Source organism: Schistocerca cancellata, chromosome 9 (genome assembly GCF_023864275.1).
Source record: "Schistocerca cancellata isolate TAMUIC-IGC-003103 chromosome 9, iqSchCanc2.1, whole genome shotgun sequence".
In the NCBI taxonomy this organism is placed as follows: Eukaryota; Metazoa; Arthropoda; class Insecta; order Orthoptera; family Acrididae; genus Schistocerca; species Schistocerca cancellata.
In genome coordinates this window covers 410151942-410172573 of record NC_064634.1, presented here as the reverse complement: position 1 = coordinate 410172573, position 20632 = coordinate 410151942, and the positions used below count along the sequence as shown (strand labels likewise).

The 20632-nt window shown below is 37.9% G+C and overlaps 1 protein-coding gene across 1 annotated transcript in view; it reads right to left on the bottom strand.

Annotated features, from left to right (window-relative positions):
- LOC126100446 (DNA repair protein RAD50) overlaps positions 1-20632 on the bottom strand; it is a 270875-nt gene that overhangs the window by 53247 nt on the left and 196996 nt on the right. Inside the window, exons 19-21 of the mRNA XM_049911053.1 lie at positions 17372-17572; positions 12740-12946; positions 12461-12634 (exon numbers count right to left, since the gene is read on the bottom strand). Coding sequence (XP_049767010.1) covers positions 12461-12634; positions 12740-12946; positions 17372-17572 — 582 coding nt within the window. The remainder of the gene's footprint in view (positions 1-12460; positions 12635-12739; positions 12947-17371; positions 17573-20632) is intronic.

Genomic DNA, 20632 nt, shown 5'->3' with positions numbered 1-20632 from the left:
GGAATAAAACATTAGTCTATGGGTAGCAATCATAGAGATTGTACCAAAAACAGAACACATAAGAGTACCAAAACAGTTTTGATGTGATTAGAGGTGCTCGAATACATGAACAGTTACACATGTGTATCCAATCCCAAACATTACAGAAACATTGGATAACACTTGGGGTACTTTTTAGGCTAAGGTGACTCTCACAGCAAACAAATATAGAACTGGGTCAGGAACAGTATACCTCCAACAGACACCTAAACAAAATTAAAGCAAATATTAATGCAATACAAACTCTGATTGTGACTGAGTTCTTGATAAACGGTGAACAAAAGAGAGACACAGAACACCTAAATGATTTTGGCACTGCAGGTGATAGTATCAACTGCAGCAAAATATGGTGTACTGAAGCTATAAATATAACATATTTACTCCAGATTGGAGTGAGATATTGCTGCGCACTCCCTTCTTTGCCTTTGACAATGTGTTGTGGCTAGCAAGACTCTACTTGCATGTGGAAAATCAGGTAACTTAATGGGCACATACCACTCAAGGAAGAATGATCTCTGATTTCTGGCACCTACCACTATTCACTGAAACGTCCATTACAAAGTCATTTTTACCAAAGTATAGTGGGACTCATGTTTTACATTCCACTATTCTCAGTTGAGCTTTATTCCTGCAATGCAGTCTGTCAATGTCACACTCTGGTTTCTGTTATGAATTTAAGATTCCATACATGGACGAGGAATGCCATGATTGCTGTGACAGTTTAGTTAGCAAAAACAATCTTGTAGCCCACATACTCTAAATCTTTGCCAAAGCACAGGTTTTATGAACAGGATAATTCATCTCATTCATATTTGCTGGATCTTGTATATAGAATTCTTTATGAAGTCAAACTGAGATGTAATTAACAAATTATATCAGAAATTAGTCAAGAGTCTGTCATAGGCTATATGGTCAAATACATTGAAAAGAGTGAAATGGGTCTGTAATTACAGATGGTTTGGTGATCTGATGTTTTATAAATGGGTGTTACTACAGCATACACCTACGTACATACTCCGCAAACTACTGTACAGTGCATGGCGGCGAGTACCTTGTGCCGCTACTAGTAATTTCATTTCCCATTCCACTCGCAAATATAATGAGGGAGAAATGACTGTCTAAAAGGATCCATATGAACCCTAATTTCTCAAATCTCTTCTTCATAATTCTTATGTGAAATGTGCATTGGTGGCAGTAGCATAAAATGCAGTCAGCCTCAAATGCATGTTTCTAAATTTCCACAACAGTGCTTCGTGAAAAGAGTGTTGTCTTCCCTCCAGGGAGTCCTGTTATGTCACAAAGCATCTCCGTAATACATGCGTGCTTGTCAGCAGTACACCTCTGAATTTCTTTAATGTCTTCCTCTAATCCAATCTAACGTGGGTCACAAACACTCTACCAGCACTTAAGAATGGGCTGCACAAGCTTTCTATACACCGAAACTTCCAGGTAGATTAAAACTGTGTGCCGGACCAAGACTCAAACTCAGGACCTAGAGCACTTGCCCGTGAAGGTAAAGGTCCTCAGGATGGCTCACAGTTTTAATCTGCCATGAAGTTTCATATCAGCGCACGCTCCACTACAGAGTGAAAATTTCATTCTGGGTTTATATACCATCTCCTTCATGGACTAGCTACACTTTCCCAAAACTCTCCCTATAAAATGAAGTCAGTCATTTGCCTTCCCTACTATCAACCGGATGTACTCATTCCCTTTTATATCGGTGTGCAATATTACACTTCGATATTTAATCTATCTGACTATGTCAAGCTGCAATCTACAAATGCTGTACTCAAATGTTACAGGACTGTTTTTCCTACTCAGCTGCACTAATTTACATTATTCTACATTTAAAGCTAGCTGTCATTCACCACACCTACTAGACATTTTGTCCGAGTCATCCTGTATACCGTAACCTTACAGTCACTTAAAGACACCATCTTGTACACCAAAGCATCATCAGAAGAAAAACTGTAATTTTATAATCAGCCAATCCGTCACACTATTTGTGTATATAGAGAATAAAAGAAGTCCTATTACACTTTCCTGGGACACTCCTGAAGGTGCCCTTGTCTTTTAGAAAAACTTGCTGTTGAGGACAACATACAGGGTTAAATTATTTAAAATGTCTTCGAGCGACTTGCATATCTGGGGACCCAAACCGTATACTCGAACCTTTGTCAGCCGACTGCATAGGGGCACCATGATAATTGCTTTGCAGAAATCTAGGAATATGGAATCTGCCTGTTTCCCTCCATCCATGGTTTGCAGCATATCATGTGAGAAAAGGACAAGCTGAGTTTTGCATGAGTGATTCTTTCTAAATCTGTGACAATTTGTGGGGAGAAGCTTTTCTTCCTCAAAGAAATTTATTACGTTCAATCTCAGAATGTATTCAAGAATTCTGCAGTGAACCAATGTAAGAATATTGGTCTGTAATTATGCTCTTTTTTCCAGTCGCTTCAGACTTTGTGCTGGGCGAGAGATTCACAATAAATGTACGTTAAGTAAGGGACCAATGGCAAAGAGTACTCTCTGTAAAACCGAGTTGGAATTTCATCAGGATCTGGCGACTTTTTTGTTTTCAACTCTTTCAGTTACTTTTCTATGTCATAGATGCCAATTTCTACATCCTGTATATGGGAGTCATATGACAGGCAAACAACGGTGTATTTGTATGATCCTCTTGCAAGAATGATCTCCTAAATGTGAAATTTAAAACTTCAGCTTTCCTGATTTTATGAATGGTTAGAATTTTGTTTTCGACAAGATCTTTTGCTTAGGTATGATGATGGAAATTATTGTTTGCTGAAGCATTGATCGTCTAATGGACACACAAACTACTACTATCTTATCCCTGTCAACATTAGTGTGCTCATTTTTGAACCAGGGTTGCAATAGTCTGTTTCCTCACCCTTTTCTGAATTTTGTTACTGAACCACAGATGATCCTTTCTGCTCTTATCCACTTCCTTGGCACATACATTCCCAAAGCACAATTTACAATCAGATTAAACTTTGCCCATTCAGTAACTGCTTATCTGCTTTTTCTGGCATAAACCGTTCCCTGGCATTCTTGATTGATATATTAACATTAGTAACCATTTTCCCAATGATGGACCACCATCACTAATTCCTGTCTCTATACTGATACTATCAATAAGATCAAGCCTGTTTGTAGCTACAAGCTCTAAATTGTTTCCATTGTATGCGAGTTGTCTAAATAGTTCTTAAAGGCAGTTTTCTGAAAATGTGTTCAGAAGTACTTCACAAGAATGTCTGTCTGCACCACCAGTAATGAATCCATAGACATACCAGTCCACACTCTATAGATTACAGTCACCCCCATCTGGTTATTTCTGCACTACTGACCATACATTTTTCTTTAAGTGATTCTAAAACTGTGACAGCTGAATCAGGTGTATAGCGTCCCCAGCGAAATAACAAGAAAAGACTAAAAAAACAGTATTTATCAAGAAGAGACATTTAAAAATTGAATAATATACATTTTTCTCATGTATCCGTTTTATAATAATTTCTCTGTGTAAGTTTCGAGGGCAAAGAAATATAACAAAATGATCTAAAGAGACATCAAGATATGCTCTTTTGTTAATTTTTTAGTCGTCTTCACTTCTTCTCTTGTCTTGGTTGTGTGTAGATGGGCATCTTGCGAGTGCTGGCAAATGTAAGCATATTTGTACTAATTAAGCAGATAATATATTGATTTAATATTATTGTGCACTTTTAATTTGTAAGAGGTGATCCCGATTTCATGTCCACCTTCCTTTAATTAACCTGCATTCGAGTAATTTACAGTGCAACAATCGCAGCGGCTGATGCAGCCAATGACGCCATTACGTGGCGATATCAACTTATAAAAAATTAGCAGAAGCAAAAAACTCACCCGCTATTAACATAACATTCATTTTTCTCCACAGCCGCCCGATGCTGCAGAAAATATGTAGCTTTAAGATTCTTATTTTCAGTACCACAGCCGAGAGCCAGAGCCAGACTCCGACTACAATGCAATGGTTAACGGAGGTAAGAAGAAATACTCTCGCGCATGTGTGGGCCGCAGTTGTAATTAATAACTAAAGATTTTTTGCTTTAAAGTGAACTGACTAGCCGAGGAAATTAATGTGAATAGTTCATTCCATTGTTTAACTTATATACTCATGTTTTAAGATTCAGCGAGTCTAATTCCACTGAAGATCAATATATTGTTTTTTTTTAAAAAAAAGGGAACTTCACAAGAGCGTTTAATTGTAAATCAAAATTAAAATGAAGTATCATTTTGATTAAGGTCCACCACGTAAGTCGGCAACAATTAACGTTACCAATAAATAATATATTAAATTACGACGGCCGACGGACGCGAGTTTGGTGCCGCAACTTTGGGGCTCGATCAATATGATACTTTCTATTGTAATGAATGTAATTATGTATGCGCCTAATTGTTGTAAAATATTAATGCCTATATGAATTCTTTTACATGTACAACAACAAAACCACACCCTGAGGAGATCTGGGGAAGAAAAAGTGTAGAAAAGAAAAAGGATTACGTGAAAGAGAAATAACAAAGGTAAGGCCTATTGTGCCAGCATCCTGTGCAGCTCTGTGTGGAATATCGAACCCATATGCACATGAGATACCTTCGGTGAAAAAGTAGTAAGTAAAGTGCAAATTAAATTGTGAGTATTTGTGTGTTCATGTGTTTATTTTTGGAGGGGATAGTTATTCGTGTATGTATCAGTGTTAAAGATTTATCAGTGGCTTAAAGTGAATTTATTATGGGTAAGATAGGACAACCTAAAGCATCTGTACCAGACGGACAAAATTCTGTGAACATGGAACATGAGGATCAATTGCAAAACGTAAACGAATCCCAAGCCACCGCCTCGGATAACATAATTCATAATTTCCGGAGCGGGGGAGGGGGGGGCATCTGTGGACAGTGAATGACGCTCCACAGCAGAATGGGTATAGAACAACAACATCTCCACTGCATGGGCAGGGGGGCCAATCGAGTGCTAGATTAAACGGGGCACCAGTATGCTCACCGACTGCAAACCCATTTGCAGAATTCCTGCGCAGGTTAGAAGAAAGACATAGGGAGAGAGATCAGAAATTTGCTCAGATGCTCTATGAGCAAGAGCAACAAAGAGAACAGAAAGAAAGGGAAAAAGAAAGAGACGAAAAACTGGCTCAGATGCTACACAAGCAAGGGAAAGAATTTACTCAAAAGCTCAGTGAGCAAGAGCAGTGCAGTGAAGCGAAACTAGGCAGTATCCAAAGCGAACTTGCCGAGATGTGGGACGCTTACAAAGAAATACCCGAACTTGTGTAAATCTTAGCCGATGAGATGCAAAAATTACAGACATCGCACGCTAGGCTTGAAGACAATATCCAGACTTTAACCAACCGCGTGGATAATGTGGAGATAGATGCACGGAAAAATATTGATAAATATTTGGAAGTGCAAGCTCAAAAAGTCGAAAAAGAATTTAATGAATGGCTAGAAGTAAAGGATTGCGAGATATCTGCAAAGATTGAAAGTGACGTAAAAACAGCTGTAGAACAAGCGACTGTGGTCGCGAGTGTAAATATTGACGCTAACGCTGCTGCACTACATGCCGAATTAACACAGATCAAATCCCGTGTGACAGCAGAGTTGCCGAATTGGCAACAGGGGGTCACGCAGAGACTGTCTGTGTTGGAAAGCAATGTAAACAGTGGCGGACAGATGAATCCGACTCCACGTACGGATTACTATAATAATGCTGACGGTATGCAGGGTGCGAGTCAGCAACTGCAACCTAATGGGAATTATGGGCACGAACAAAATGAGATACCGTGCAGCGCACATTGCGAAGTAATGAATGCCACAAAAGGTAGCAATCAGATGTGCAAAAAGGAGGACAATGTGATAAAACAGAGGACATTCCAACCCTTCAATAGCGAAAAATGAAATGTCCACCCTGAGCTTCAGGAATGTGTTTCCCAGGACATGGACGGAAAGACAAAGAATACAGTTCGTGGTCTCCTTTATTCAAGGTGATGCGGGACTGTGGGCCACCGACGCGTCCAAAAAATGTCTAACAATGCAACAGTTTGAAGGTGCATTCTTGCAAAAATTCTGGTCCGATAGCGTCCAAGAAAGACTATGCAAGGAGTTATACAGTTCAGAAATGTACAATCCTAAGGTGGGAACATTACGTGAATATTTTGAAAAGTATATAAACAAAACCAGGTACTGGGACGAGCCCATGTCTGATCGTGACATAATCAGATTAATAACAATGAAGTTGCCTAGTGAAATTTTAAGATATTTCATCAATGTGCCGGAATATGATATAGAACAATTCATGGAAATAGTGGATTCTGTTGACTTATTGATCGAAGACATGAAAACCGAAAGCAAGTGGAACCATGCAGGCTGTAATCAACAAAAAGCCGATTACAATGGCAGCAACAGTAACGGTAGTAACTTAGTACCAAATGGTAACGGGAATAAGCAAGAGCACCGGTGACAGAATCGAGGCACAAACAATGGGAATTGTTTATAACGGCAACGGTTATAATCGTCAAAATCGGAAGAGACATCATGATGGATGCATGACTAATGGATATAATGGTAACGGCAATCTGCAATGGCAGAACAACCGAAACCAGTGGTGTGGTTGTAATGAACCGACACCACAGTGGCAACAAAAGACAGCGCCACAATGGAACGCCAACACAGGTCCATCACAGAACATGTCAGGAAGTTACAACTGACCACCGCAAAACCAGAGCCATACACAGTATCAAAATACACCATTTGGGAGGCGGGGAGGCAGGGCGGCCAACCCAACAGTAGCAACAACAACCAGAACCATAATGTGAGGTTAGTGGAAGTGACAGACAACTGTCAACCCACTAATGCTCATCCGTTAAACTAAAGACAGCCACAATACGCTCTCCGTTGTTGGCTGCAGGATGGTGTAGTGAGGGCACATTCACGGATTACAGCCATAAACTTTGTATGCTGAGATACAATGAGGGAATAAAAATAGAAAAGGAACTTGTAGACATACCGCAAAAATGTAACCGAACCGACAAAAGTGTTCTGCAGGCTATATTGCAAGCAGATATGTACGGAGCACCAATACAGATAATAGTCTATACCGGTGTGTCAACCAATGTCATGAGTGCAAATCTTTACAAGTACTCAAGTCAAAATAATAGAATACCAGTATTGCCAGTGAAGAATTGTCGTGTAACTGGTGCAATAGGTGCACAATCTCATATCATAAAGCACCAGGTGCAAGTCAAGTTTACGGTAGGAAATGAAGCAATGAAACGCTCGTTCCTAGTACTTAAGGGATTAGGTGTTGCTTGCATCCTGGGGATGGAATTTTTACGCCACAGAGACACAAAAATCGACCTCTTGTGCTGGTAAGTAAGCCTTATGAATGAGGGTAGACATGTAATTTTGCCATTGTTGAGGACACGGGAAGTGCACAGTAAATATTGCCGGAGCTTTTAGTCTAGATTCAAAGGAATACAGGTAATAAATTTATATTCTGACTTAAGTACAAGACAAGCATGTAATAAAGAGTTTATTACTGAAGACAGAGAGGAGAAAAGGAAACTGATAGCCATGAAAGTCAGGGAGTCAGAATATTTGACTGAAGCACAACAAAACGAATTGACTCAGCTACTTACAGATTATGAGAGTGTGTTTGCGGAAAAACCCGGTGTTATCGAGGGCTACACCTATAACGTCGAAGTGGTACCTCACGATACTTTCTGGCACGCAAACTACACCATCCCGTGATCAAAGGAGGAGACAGTTACGAAGCAAATAAGAAAAATACTTGCAAAGACTTAAAGACGTTCACTCAGTAGAGCAACTTTTACATATGTGTGAAGTAGGTTAAGTTTAGAGTGTATTTTTTTTTTTCTGTGTGTAAATGTTCAGATTTTAGTGTAACAGGTAAAGACAATGAGTCTCACAGGATTGGTGTGATTCAATTTTGTAGATGTTGAGGAAGAACAGTATTTTTAAGAAATTGCATTTTGAAAGAAAAATAAACATAGGTTTAAGAATATTTTACAAATTTCATTTTTAAAAATGCTTTAAAATGTTTTTAAAAAAATTCAACAGCATGTAATGATGAAAGAATTTTTCATTAGTGTGTCATGAATATTTTTCAACTGTAGTAGTAATGAAACTTATGAAATTCAATATTATAGTGTATATATTATTCCATGTATTTATGTCTATACCAATCCTGAAATATGATCAATCATAATTTACTAAACAACATGAATGCAGGGTGTATATCACCCAAGGTACCTCATGTGTTGTGGACAAGGTACAAAGCAAATTAGTAAACGCGACTAATGCTAAGCACTGTTAAAATATATTGTCATCTGCTATGGCAGAGATCTGCATGAATTTATCGTGTAAACAAAAGTCACAAATCTAACACTAATCTAGGAACTTGCACGCTAGGCCTAGATTAAAAAACGTGTAAAATAATGCGAGAGGCAAAGTTTTGTGAAATCGAGTCTGGCTCTGGAGGGCAAGTACGCAATGAATAGGCAGACATGACATGGGGACTTACCTCAGATCAGACGTCAATACAATTGTATAGTCAAAAGTCTGAAGGTAAGTACGGCTCTGTAAGTGGAAAATGGAATGAGGTAATTAGTGCAAGAGACCGGTAAATCCAGCACGAGCCAAAATCCAGTTCAGACTGAATGAAATACATTAGTGTTTGTGAACTAATCAAAACAGTTACTTTAAGCAGTGTGAAAAACTGTGAATGTGAAACTGTGATATGGACAGTGGAGTGCTAGTATTGAACATTCAACAGCGGTGAGGACGCCAAATGCCAATATTACGCACGAAAAACTGTGAATTTGCTTATAAATGTGAACTGTTAACGTGAAGTGAACCCACAGTCAATATTTTTGGGACAGACTGTAATTTCAGTGAGTACAATAATAAAAGATTGGAATGCGATGCGTGGACTGTTGCAAAACAGAGACCGCAGAAACGGCTAATGTTTGTGCTACGCTCATATTGGGACTCTCACCAGTGCCGGCGAGTGCGGTGAAAAAAAAGACACCACGATCTGATGTGTAATAGAAACAGTATCGCATCAAACTGCATTCATGGGGGAAGATCCATGTCATGTATTCTGCAAGACAATGCTGGCTTCACACTCGGAAACTGGCGAAAACTTAACAACAACTGCCGCACTAATAAATGCTTCTTTTCCACTAGCGTAACCATCTGAAGCAGGAGGGAAATATTACGTTGGTTGCGTGTATGTTTCATGTACTACGTCGAAGATGCGTAGCAGAGCTGACTCCTGCCAACAAGCGCGGGGGGCGGATATCATCCCACTCCGCCACACCCGGCCGAGACAGAAGCACATCGCCAACCGTGCAGCCGATTCTGTCGTTCCGCGTCGGTGAGAGGCACACTGGCATTGAGTGGGCGTTGACCTCTCTGCAGCTGCCGCGAACGCTGAGCACCGAACACACCAGCTGGCGCCATCGCAAGCTAAATGTCGCAGTGTAGATCATGAAGGACACCACAATCAATAACGACGATATATTAATTCTTATAATGACCTCATTTCTTTGCATAGTGCAACGAAAATTTGTTCGTAATGTATGCACATCCTGTACCCAAATGACATCCCATAAAGAAACCAAAGCAGTTACTCTGTCGCTCCGCCGAGGTTTTCCCCAGGGTTTTCCTACGGCCGCGCCAAATGGGGAGCAAACAGTTGACACCCATGGGACTGGTAAAATTACAGACTAACTCGTAATTGTATACCTTTGAACACTGCATAAGCTGCAACCCCAAGAAGAAGCAGCCAAAATGAATGCACCAATGTAACAGGTCATAACGTAACTATCAAACTAATTGTATTCTATGTCCTTTTCTTTTGTACATGACTATATTCGTAACCAATTGTATATTATATTGTTATGTAAATAACTTCATCTGTATTACACTTTGTGTGCAACAAACATTATTAACTACAATGACTAAAACATACGATGTGACATATGTAGACTGTGAAAGAAAAAAACTGCCTGTGGACACTGTGGACATGAAATAGTAAATATTTATGTCAAAAAACACGAACATTTTTTATGACATAAACATTTTGGGGGGGGGCAATATAGCGTCCCCAGCGAAATAATATGAAAAGACTTAGAAAACAGTATTTATAAAGAAGAGACATTTAAAAATTGAATAATATACATTTTTCTCATGTATCCGTTTTATAATAATTTCTCTGTGTAAGTTTCGAGGGCAAAGAAATATAACAAAATGATCTAAAGAGACAAGAAGATATGCTCTTTTGTTAATTTTTTAGTCATCTTCACTTCTTCTCTTGTCTTGGTTGTGTGTAGACGGACATCTTGCGAGTGCTGGCAAATGTAAGCATACTTGTACTAATTAAGCAGATAATATATTGATTTAATATCATTGTTCACTTTCAATTTGTAAGAGGTGATCCTGATTTCATGTCCGCCTTCCTTTGAATTAACCTGCATTCGAGTAATTTACAGTTCAACAATCGCAGCGGCCAATGCAGCCAACGATGCCATTACGTGGTGATATTAACTTACAAAATTTAGCGGAAGCAAAAAACTCACCCGCTATTAATATAATATTCATTTTTCTCCACAGCCGCCCGATGCTGCAGAAAATACGTAGCTTTAAGATTCTTATTTTCAGTACCACAGCCGAGAGCCAGAGCCAGGACTCCGACTACAATGCAATGGTTAACGGAGGTAAGAAGAAATAGTCTCGCGCATGTGTGGGATGCAATTGTAATTAATAACTAAAGATTTTTTGCTTTAAAGTGAACTGACTAGCCGAGGAAATTAATGTGAAAAGTTTATTCCATTGTTAAACTTACATACTCATGTTTTAAGATTCAGCGAGTCTAATTCCACTTAAGATCAATATTGTAAAAAAAAAAAAAAGGGAACTTCACAAAAGCGTTTAATTGTAAATCAAAATTAAAATGAAGTATCATTTTGATTAAGGCCCACCACTTAAGTCGGTAACAATTAACGTTACCAATATATAATATATTAAATTACGACGGCCGACGGACGTGAGAGGTGGATGGTAAAAACATCCAACAATTAACATGATTTCACTTACACCTGTTATATGCGTTCAGGCAATGTCACTGCCACATCAAATACTTTGATGGAGCACAAAATGTGGTTTGTCAGGAAAGGCCACCTGCTCCTACTCACTGGACGTCCAGTTGCAATGTTGGCATGCAAATTCCAGCCTTCATTAACGACAAACAGCAGTCAGCATCAGTGCACGAATCAGATGCCTGCCACAGAGGACCACAGGCAGCAATGTTCGCTGAACTGTCACTGAGGAGACCCTGTTTGTAGCCCCTTGGTCCAGCTGGGAAGTCAGTAGATGCTGCATAATGGCAATGCCCTATGTCACATGGCCAATTCCATCATGGGATTTTTGACTGCAATAGGCATTCCTGTTGTTCCATAGCCCCTTCCTCCTCCCCCCCTCTCCCATTCCTGTTCACCTGACCTGAGTCTTTACTGTTTATCTATTCCTGAAATTGAAAAATTTCTTACAAGAACGTCATTTTGGGACTCTGGAGAGCATTCAAAAGGATGGTGACAAATGTGTTAAAGGCCCTACTCACTGAAGCCTTTCATCACAGCCACCAAGACTAGGAACAAAGACTCCATTGGCTTATAGCTGCCAAATGGAACTACTTTGAAGGGGACAATACTGTTGTTTGAAAAAAATAAAAACTCTGGTAGATAAAAATAATTTCACTACCTTTCTCAAACACATTGTATATATGTGGCAATATTTCTGAATATCACACTAAATAAGTTCTGTGGGAGATCAGTCTAGCAGAACATAATTCCTAATGCTTAAATGAAGTTTAGACATTGAAATGGAGTGAAACAAACACCTGCTGAGTATTAGTTACATCACCTGTGCCTTTGGACACACAACAATCTGTGTCCAAAGACTTTTCGTCACAATGTGTATATACTGACCTTCCTTACTACAGCCATTTCATTATTATGTTTGCAGGCACTATGTGGTCCAGTTAACTCCAAAAACTATAAAATTTACTTCACTCAATGCTTATATACATGAGTATTCCTATTAAGACTGACTGGTCATTATCAGTTCTCCATAAAGGCTTTTTGGGCTATTGATAATGACTAGTTGGTATTAATAGGTATACCTACTCAACAATGTATGTAAGCGCTGACTGAAATGTTCTCTATAGTGTGTTCACTGATGCTCTCTGCAAATAACATGGCAAATATTCCCCCAGACTTATATATTATATTATTAGTTCCCAAATTTTCATACTTTTACTATAATTTCTCACCTCCTCTTTGACAGCTGAAATTTCTCTGCAGAGACGACTTTTCTCTTCTTCGATGGTTTTCACTTGGAACTTACCGAGGCGCTGTTTTACTTTATCTATTACACTCTTCAGTTCTTCAGCTTCTACCTGTTTCTCCTTCAATATTTTGTTATCTTCAAGTTCTCTTGCTTTCAGCTGCAAAATTTCAGTATCAGAACATATTACAGATCATTCATTACATTCATAATTAATACAAAGTATACAACATTCAGAAAAAGTACCAAGTGGAAGAATTCTTACCTGCTGATTTGAAATTTTTTCTTTAAGCTTATCAATGTTTTCACACGTTCTTCTGTTTTTATCTGCAAGGGTCTCCTTTTTAGAGTCCAGTTCTATCAACCTTTCTTGAACTGACATAAGTTTCTCTTTCATGCCGCTCTGTTCATACCGTTGAATGCTCTTATGCCAATTACAAATTTCATCATGTTTCCTTCCTTGCTCAACAATCTGAAAACATTACACAATCAGTTAACAAAGAAAGTTTGCAAAGACATGCACTCTGTGTATGTGATTTTCTTTTCACATCTGGAAACATTTGCTACCTGAATTACTTTTAATTATAACATTGTTGAATGCATCAAACATGTAGCACAACTGCTAATTACACTATAGTTCCTTCAGTTCAGTATTTCTAGAAAAGCACATTTTAACACTGTAAACACATACATTTATTTGGCTACACCTCATTCATTTACGCACAATTTACATGTAACGTGCCTGAACAAAAGCTGGTCTGATACAAGATAGGCCAATTCTGCTGGTATAGAAATACTTTTAAATTAAGAATGCAACCACAGACCATTTACATCTGTCATCACTTGGTCCGCTGGCAGAGTGGAGCTGCCTAAAGCTGTCCAATTCATCTTCCAGTGCCTGTATCATTTTGGCCCTCCTCTTGATGGTACCATATATTCCTGCCTTGCCTATATAAGCAGATCACAATGCCAACCTAAAACTTAAGATTTTATTAAAAATTATTTACCTTTAAAATTGGCACGATTTTATTCATACAGGATGTTTCAAAAAGAATATTCATTGTGACCATGTTGCAAATAAGGGAGATATGAAAAATACCTGCTGTTGTGGTCTTTAGTCTGAAAACCCAGTCTGACACATGTCTCCAAGCTAGTCTCCCCCTCCCCCCCCCTGCATGCACGCACGCACGCACACACAATTTCCCTTTATTTTGAAACAGACAATTCATTGATGCCTCAAGATGTAGGCCATCAACTGGCCTCTTCTTTTAGTAAGGATGTGCCATAAGTTTCCTTTCTCCCCATTCGATTCAGTACTTCCTTATTAGTTATCCATTCCACTCACATGACTTTTGGCATTCTTCCATGGCACTACATTTCAGAAGCTTATATTCTCTTCTAGTCTGAACTATTTGACTCCTTATTTCATTTTGGTACACGGCAATACTCCAGACATACACTTTCAGAAAAATAATTCCAACATATATTCAATGTTTCTCTTATCACAGAAACCTTTCTTACTATTGCCAGTCTACACTTTAAATTTTCTCTACTTCAGTCATAGTTAGTATTTTTGCTCCCAAATAAGAGGATAGCTATCTTCTAGATTGGTGCCACAACTCTTTCACACAGATAAAAAATACATCAGAATGCAAATGTCCGAACAGTTATCAAAACAACCAACAAGGCTTTTTGAGCCAGTGTGTGACTACTGATGGAATTTGGGTCCACTACTATTCCACAGAAACAAAACAGCAGCCAAAGCAGTGGAAAAATGTTGATTCACCATCACCAATGAAAACAATGACCATACGGTCAGCCAGAAAGGTCGTGGCTTCAGTGTTCTGGGATGCAAAAGTTATTGTGCTGTAGATTATCCTTCCACTGATCAAACAATTATGGAACAATGCTATGCTAACCTGAACCAACTACAGCAACCGAGAACCGATTCCACTGTTAAAATCTGATATGCCAGTTCAGATGACATCCCAAGCTTCAGCTATTTCTTGGATTTTCAGTTAATGATCTTCCGTGACCATTCTATGCACTTTTGCAATAATTTCTGAGACACCTTGGCCAGTCATTATACAGATCATCATCAAAGCTGCCTTGACTAAATTTAAACTCGCTTGTCCTCTAGCCAACAGTTGAATGTGAAGGAGCTAAAATCAGCATTAATTTCCTTTGCTTTCATACCTTCCTTTATGAAGTACTTCATCAACACTTGATTCTTGGCCTTTTTCATCTTCACAAATCGCTACATGGGAACAACAGAGAGGCATCCACACAAGAGATTTCTATTCTAAGCTCTGATCTGTCACATTTTTTATCATAAAAGATGATTTATTATTATGTGGGAACCTCACTGTGCGAGCTCCAACATTTTGTGGTTATTCTGCGAATTCTTCAAGCTATCCCCGTAGCATAACTCATCATCTATTTTTAGTGTATCATTTCCTGATCTAATACTCTCAGCAAAGCCTGATTTAATTTGACTACATTCTATTATTATTGATTTACTTTTGTTGTTGATCATCTAACAATTTTTTTCAAGACACTATCCTTTTTTTGCCCACCTAGATTGCAAGCCCTTTGCTATCACTGATAAATTACAATGTCATTATCAAATATCAAAGTTTTAATTTCTTCTCCCTTAACATTAAATAACTCTCATAATTTCTTCTTGGATTCCATTGTTGTTTTCTGAACATACGGACAGAATAACATCGAGGACAGGCCACAACCCTGTCTCACTCCATTCCCAACTATTACTTTCCTTTTGTATCCTTCAACTCATATAACTGCAGTCTTGTTTCTGTATAAGTTATGGATAACCTCTTGTTTTTCATATTTTAGCCCTATTACCTTCAGAATTTCAGGAAGTGTTTTCCAGCTATATTTTCAAAAGCAAAATACTCATGAAACCTTTAAGTTTTTTTCTATGTTATTACAACTGTTCTATGGCCCAATTATAAGCAACAATGGACATTCCATGACTGAAATGTGTCTTGGCCATGCTCAAACCTGTCTGAAGCACAATGGCACTATTCAGAAGCACCTTTTTACCTGTAGTTAAACAAGCATGCGTCAGTAATGTGATGCACTGTGTTTTTCATTACTGTTTTGGGATTGTTCCACCTATAGTGCAAACCGATGATACTGGAATTTCCAATCTGGAAGAGACAGGATGTCCGTGCAAAGTGAAGAGTCAAGATCAGCCTGACATTACTGACGAAAAAATGGAGAGCATTTGGTGAATTTTTGAAAGGAGCCTACAAATGACAGTTACCCACACAAGTGGAGTACATGTTATTCGCCACATGGCTATCTGGCAAGTATGAGACACCATTTTGTCTACAAACAATACTGACATAGCGTAGTCAATCTCTTCAAGTTGATGATAAAAATATGTTTTGGTATCAGCAATGCTGTCTAAGATGCCACAGAAGACAACATACGTGCAGAATCTACATGATGAAGCTATCAAGAATATTGTTATGGAAAGGTGGATTAAGTAGTTTTGCCATGCTGAAAACTTGCATGAAGACAACCCTCTGTTTGAATGCAGCCGACAAAATTTTGCAAAAAGCACTGTCATTGGTTCAAATGACAGTTCCAATACTGAGTTTGCTGATAAAGTTAGTTCTTCAGAATGGGATAATTAAGAAATACTATATCGCATTACATGATACATTTTTTTGTTCCTTTTATTGAACCAAACTTGTGAACACTGCCTCCCCCTCCCCCTTTCCTCTCTCTTCCCATATTTTTTGTCTTTTAACATGGTTACACCTAACAGACATGGCACGTAAATGCAGGCCAAGATTACTGTATAAACAGCAATAAAACACATTTTGCTACAATATACCTTATGATTAACACAAAAATATATTAAAATGTAGAAGTGTGGAGCTATGCCTACTGTTTCATTACATTATTTTGAAGCATTCCTTGACATATGAGTCTGCAGCAATTGTTGACAATAAATCCCTGGCAACTTCTGGCTATAAAATTTTACTGAAATGCACAATCAGTAGATTTTGATTAACAAGCCATTTTCAGCAAGTATTTCGCTGACACTTCATACTGGCAGTTTGCGGAGGAGGATGTTTAGATCTATGATTGCTTAAGACATCGGCAGAGATCAGACCTGAACTACCAACTCTGAAAACTTTAGCTAACAATTGCATTGTAGCCATTAGCAAATGCCTTGTGTTGTGCACTGCTGATTTTTTTATTTTGCAATCGGTGAAGAGATTAATCTTTGTCTTCATGGGATTTGAGTACAACTCTCGCAACACCAGAAGGGACTGGCAGTCCCTATGATCATTACGAAAGTTCTGCTTCTGCAGGAGCACAGAATATGGACACAGGCTGCAGATCCTGAGAGAGGCGGGGTTTGTTCCCCTGCCCCACTTCTTTCCTCTCCAGTCGTGCAGTGCAGCCCATGTTGTTACTTGTTTATGCTGCGACTGACTGCCATAATTTAGTATCACCACTGTACCTAGTAACGCACTGTGCATGGCTATCTCACACGTCAGGCAGCATGGTTGATTGTATTATTCAGTGGCATAGTTTGGTCAAAATGCTTATGATTATGGGAACTGTCCCAGTAACACAATCTTTAAAAACAAGTATAGATTACATCTAGAATTTTCCATTTTTTTGTACCAATTACCACTTAGTGATACACAATTCTACAATAAATTACTTGTGCAAATGGCTTAATAATACATCTTACAGAAACAGGAATCTCAAACTACACCGTATATTAAAAAATAATACTTCTATATCCCCTTCCCCCCTAATTCCCATTCGTAAGCTATTGCCAACACAATCATTACACAATCTTCAGAACAGTTGAAGCGCAGAACAGCAGTACAAATATGATATTTACCTTATTTTGTCCCTGATCTACATTTTTTCGATTTTCTGTAACTCTAATATTTTTTGACTGCACTGCAGAATCAAGTGTCTCTCTAGCTTCTTGAAGTCGGGTCTCGAGCACCTCAATTTCTGACTGTATCATCACATGCATACTTTGCAACTCCTGCAAACGTTCCTCCAGTTGTCGACGTTTCTGCTGTCCACTTTCGAGCTGAAAAACAAATGAGACTGTCAGTATTTATGAATTTTCAAAACATTGCCACATTATTTTTCTCTTAAGTTGACCAACGTATCTCCAATATTTAGGTATCAGTTTTGTACCATGCAGTCAAATCTGTAATGGACCAGAAATGACACATTTGTAGCAGGCCATGGTTTTAACTACTGTTTACGCCATTAAAACCAAAGTTTCTTCCACATGAAGTTATTTGAAAGATGCAGAAAATGGCTCTCTGGTGAAAGTAAAGGGAAACGGAATCGGTGAAATATACAAGAGATGATTCCTGTTTTGGCAGCAGCAGACCAGTTTTATCTTTTTGAAGGTGTGTCTGTGAGATTAAGATTTAAAAAGTCTATTGTCAGTCAGTTGTAGGCCTGTTCACTTATTGCTTGGCCTGTGTCTGGTATTACTGAGTTTGGGTCCTTGATTAGAATACTTATTTCATCTGCAAACATTAATTTTTGAACAGTCTCTTAGTCACTGGAATTTATGTAAATTAGAAATCAAAGCAGACTCAGCCTCAAATCATGAGGGACTCCTTTTACTGCAGAATTTGACAATTTTGGATACTATGATTGCAGATGCATGAGAAAGCAATGGTACAAATAGAACACACTTCTTTTTGCCAATTGGAGCCAATGTTTCCAATATTTCATGAGAATTTAAAAAGCACAAAACAAAGTGTAACTTTTTAATCGCTCTCCACCAGTCATTGAAAACCAGGCCTAAAAATAATATAAAAACATCATCACCTTGTTTAGCTTCAAATAAAATCTAATCGTGATGTGAAATTCTCCCAATGAATTCATTTGTGATCTAATTGAGATGCTGCTCTCGATCTCCCACCGTCTCCACTTTTTTTTAGTGAAGGCACAGATTTTCATGTTTCTATGTTATTAGTATTGAAGGAAGGCTCAAGAATCATTAACATGTTATTCTTTTTGACTGTGGATGCAAATTTCAAGCAACTTTATTATTGTTGCTGTTATTGAAACTTTTATTCTGTCACGAAGTAAGAAATTACATTTGAACAAGTGTAATGTTGTCAATGATACAACATATTGCATAAGCAAGCAATGATTTGCTGGTTATGTAGAGTGTGAATATGATTTTAAAATATACTGTGCTACTAATTACACTTGCTTTTATTCCTTGAGTCAGGGGTGTGTGACAAATAACAATGAAGAAAAAATATGAAATGTGGTTTTAACTAGTGATATGTGGTGACTAGATACTTCACTGTAGAAAGCTGTGGCATTCCGCAAGTTGAGGACAACATACTATTAGTATCTACATTTATACTGTTTAGAAAGTTTAAGCAAAAAATTTGGTAGGTTCAACTTTATGGAACCACTTATATGGTGGTGCAGGATTGGCTCCCAAGTATCACATCCTGCAAACATTTACCATTGTGGGCCTTCATTTACAGTTAATCAAAAAAAAAAAAAAAAAAAAAAAAAAAAAAAAAAAAAAAAAAAAAAAAAAATTTCAGAATTATCTGTGATCCACCAGAGCCACAAAAATAGCAGCAATTTTAAAATGAGGTCATAGTTTAGCATTCAGTTATTTGAATAGACTGCTGAAGATTGTAGGTTTGAATCTAATCAGTGCAATTACTATTTTTCACGTCTTTATAGAAATGACTGATCATTATTTTCATTCAGTTTCTTGATTTAAATACATTTTTTTTCATTTCTAATCCTTTGCTGCACCAATTTAATCATCATATCAACATCCTTATTTGCTCTCTTTCTTCCTAACCATTTTGTTCTTTTTCCATATGGAATCTTTGTCCTAGTGATTTTACATATTTTTATTTTTCATTGTAATATTAAACATTTGAAAACACCAATCTATTGGTTAGAAAACAAAATATGAAAATACTATTTATACTGGTTATGCAATGGTTTCAAAAAAGCTTTTTCATTACAAGATGTATATTTTTTATGGTAGTTAAATTCTGTCCACACCCTGGAGAAAATAATGCAGATAAAGATTTACATCAAAGACAGTTTCATAAAAAAATTCAATGAGTAACTGATACAACAACAATAATGTAAATATCAATAACAAAACATGATAAGGACGAAGCTAAATCAAAGTAAATATGCAAGAATATTTAAAATCGTATGGACAAAGATTCCAAATGCAAAATAAAAGGCATTAAGTATTAGACTAACGGTAAGACAGAGATTTAGGAACCAGGTTTTAAATTGTAAGACATTTCCAGGGGCAGATGTGGACTCTGACCACAATCTATTGGTTATGAACTGTAGATTAAAACTGAAGAAACTGCAAAAAGATGGGAATTTAAGGAGATGGGACCTGGATAAACTGAAAGAACCAGAGTTTGTACAGAGTTTCAGGGAGAGCATAAGGGAACAACTGAGAGGAATGGGGGAAAGAAATACAGTAGAAGAAGAATGGGTATCTCTGGGGGATGAAGTAGTGAAGGCAGTAGAGGACCACGTAGGTAAAAAGATGAGGGCTAGCAGAAATCCTTGGGTAACAGAAGAAATATTGAATTTAATTGATGAAAGGAGAAAATATAAAAATGCAGTAAATGAAGCAGGCAAAAAGGAATACAAACATCTCAAAAATGAGATCAACAGGAAGTGCAAAATGGCTAAGCAGGGATGGCTAGGGGAAAAATTTAAGGATGTAGAGGCTTATCTCACTAGGGGTAAGATAGATACTGCCTACAGGAAAATTAAAGAGATCTTTGGAGAAAAGAAAACCACGTGTATGAATATTAAGAGCTCAGATGGAAACCCAGTTCTAAGCAAAGAAGGGAAAGCAGAAAGGTGGGAGTATATAGAGGGTCTATACAAGGGCGATGTACTTGAGGACAATATTATGGAAATGGAAGGGGATGCAGATGAAGACGAAATGGAAGATACGATACTGCATGAAGAGTGACAGAGCACTGAAAGACTTGAGTCAAAACAAGGCCCCGGAAGTAGACAACATTCCATTAGAACTACTGACGGCCTTGGGAGAGCCAGTCTTGACAAAACTCTACCATCTGGTGAGTAAGATGTATGAGACAGG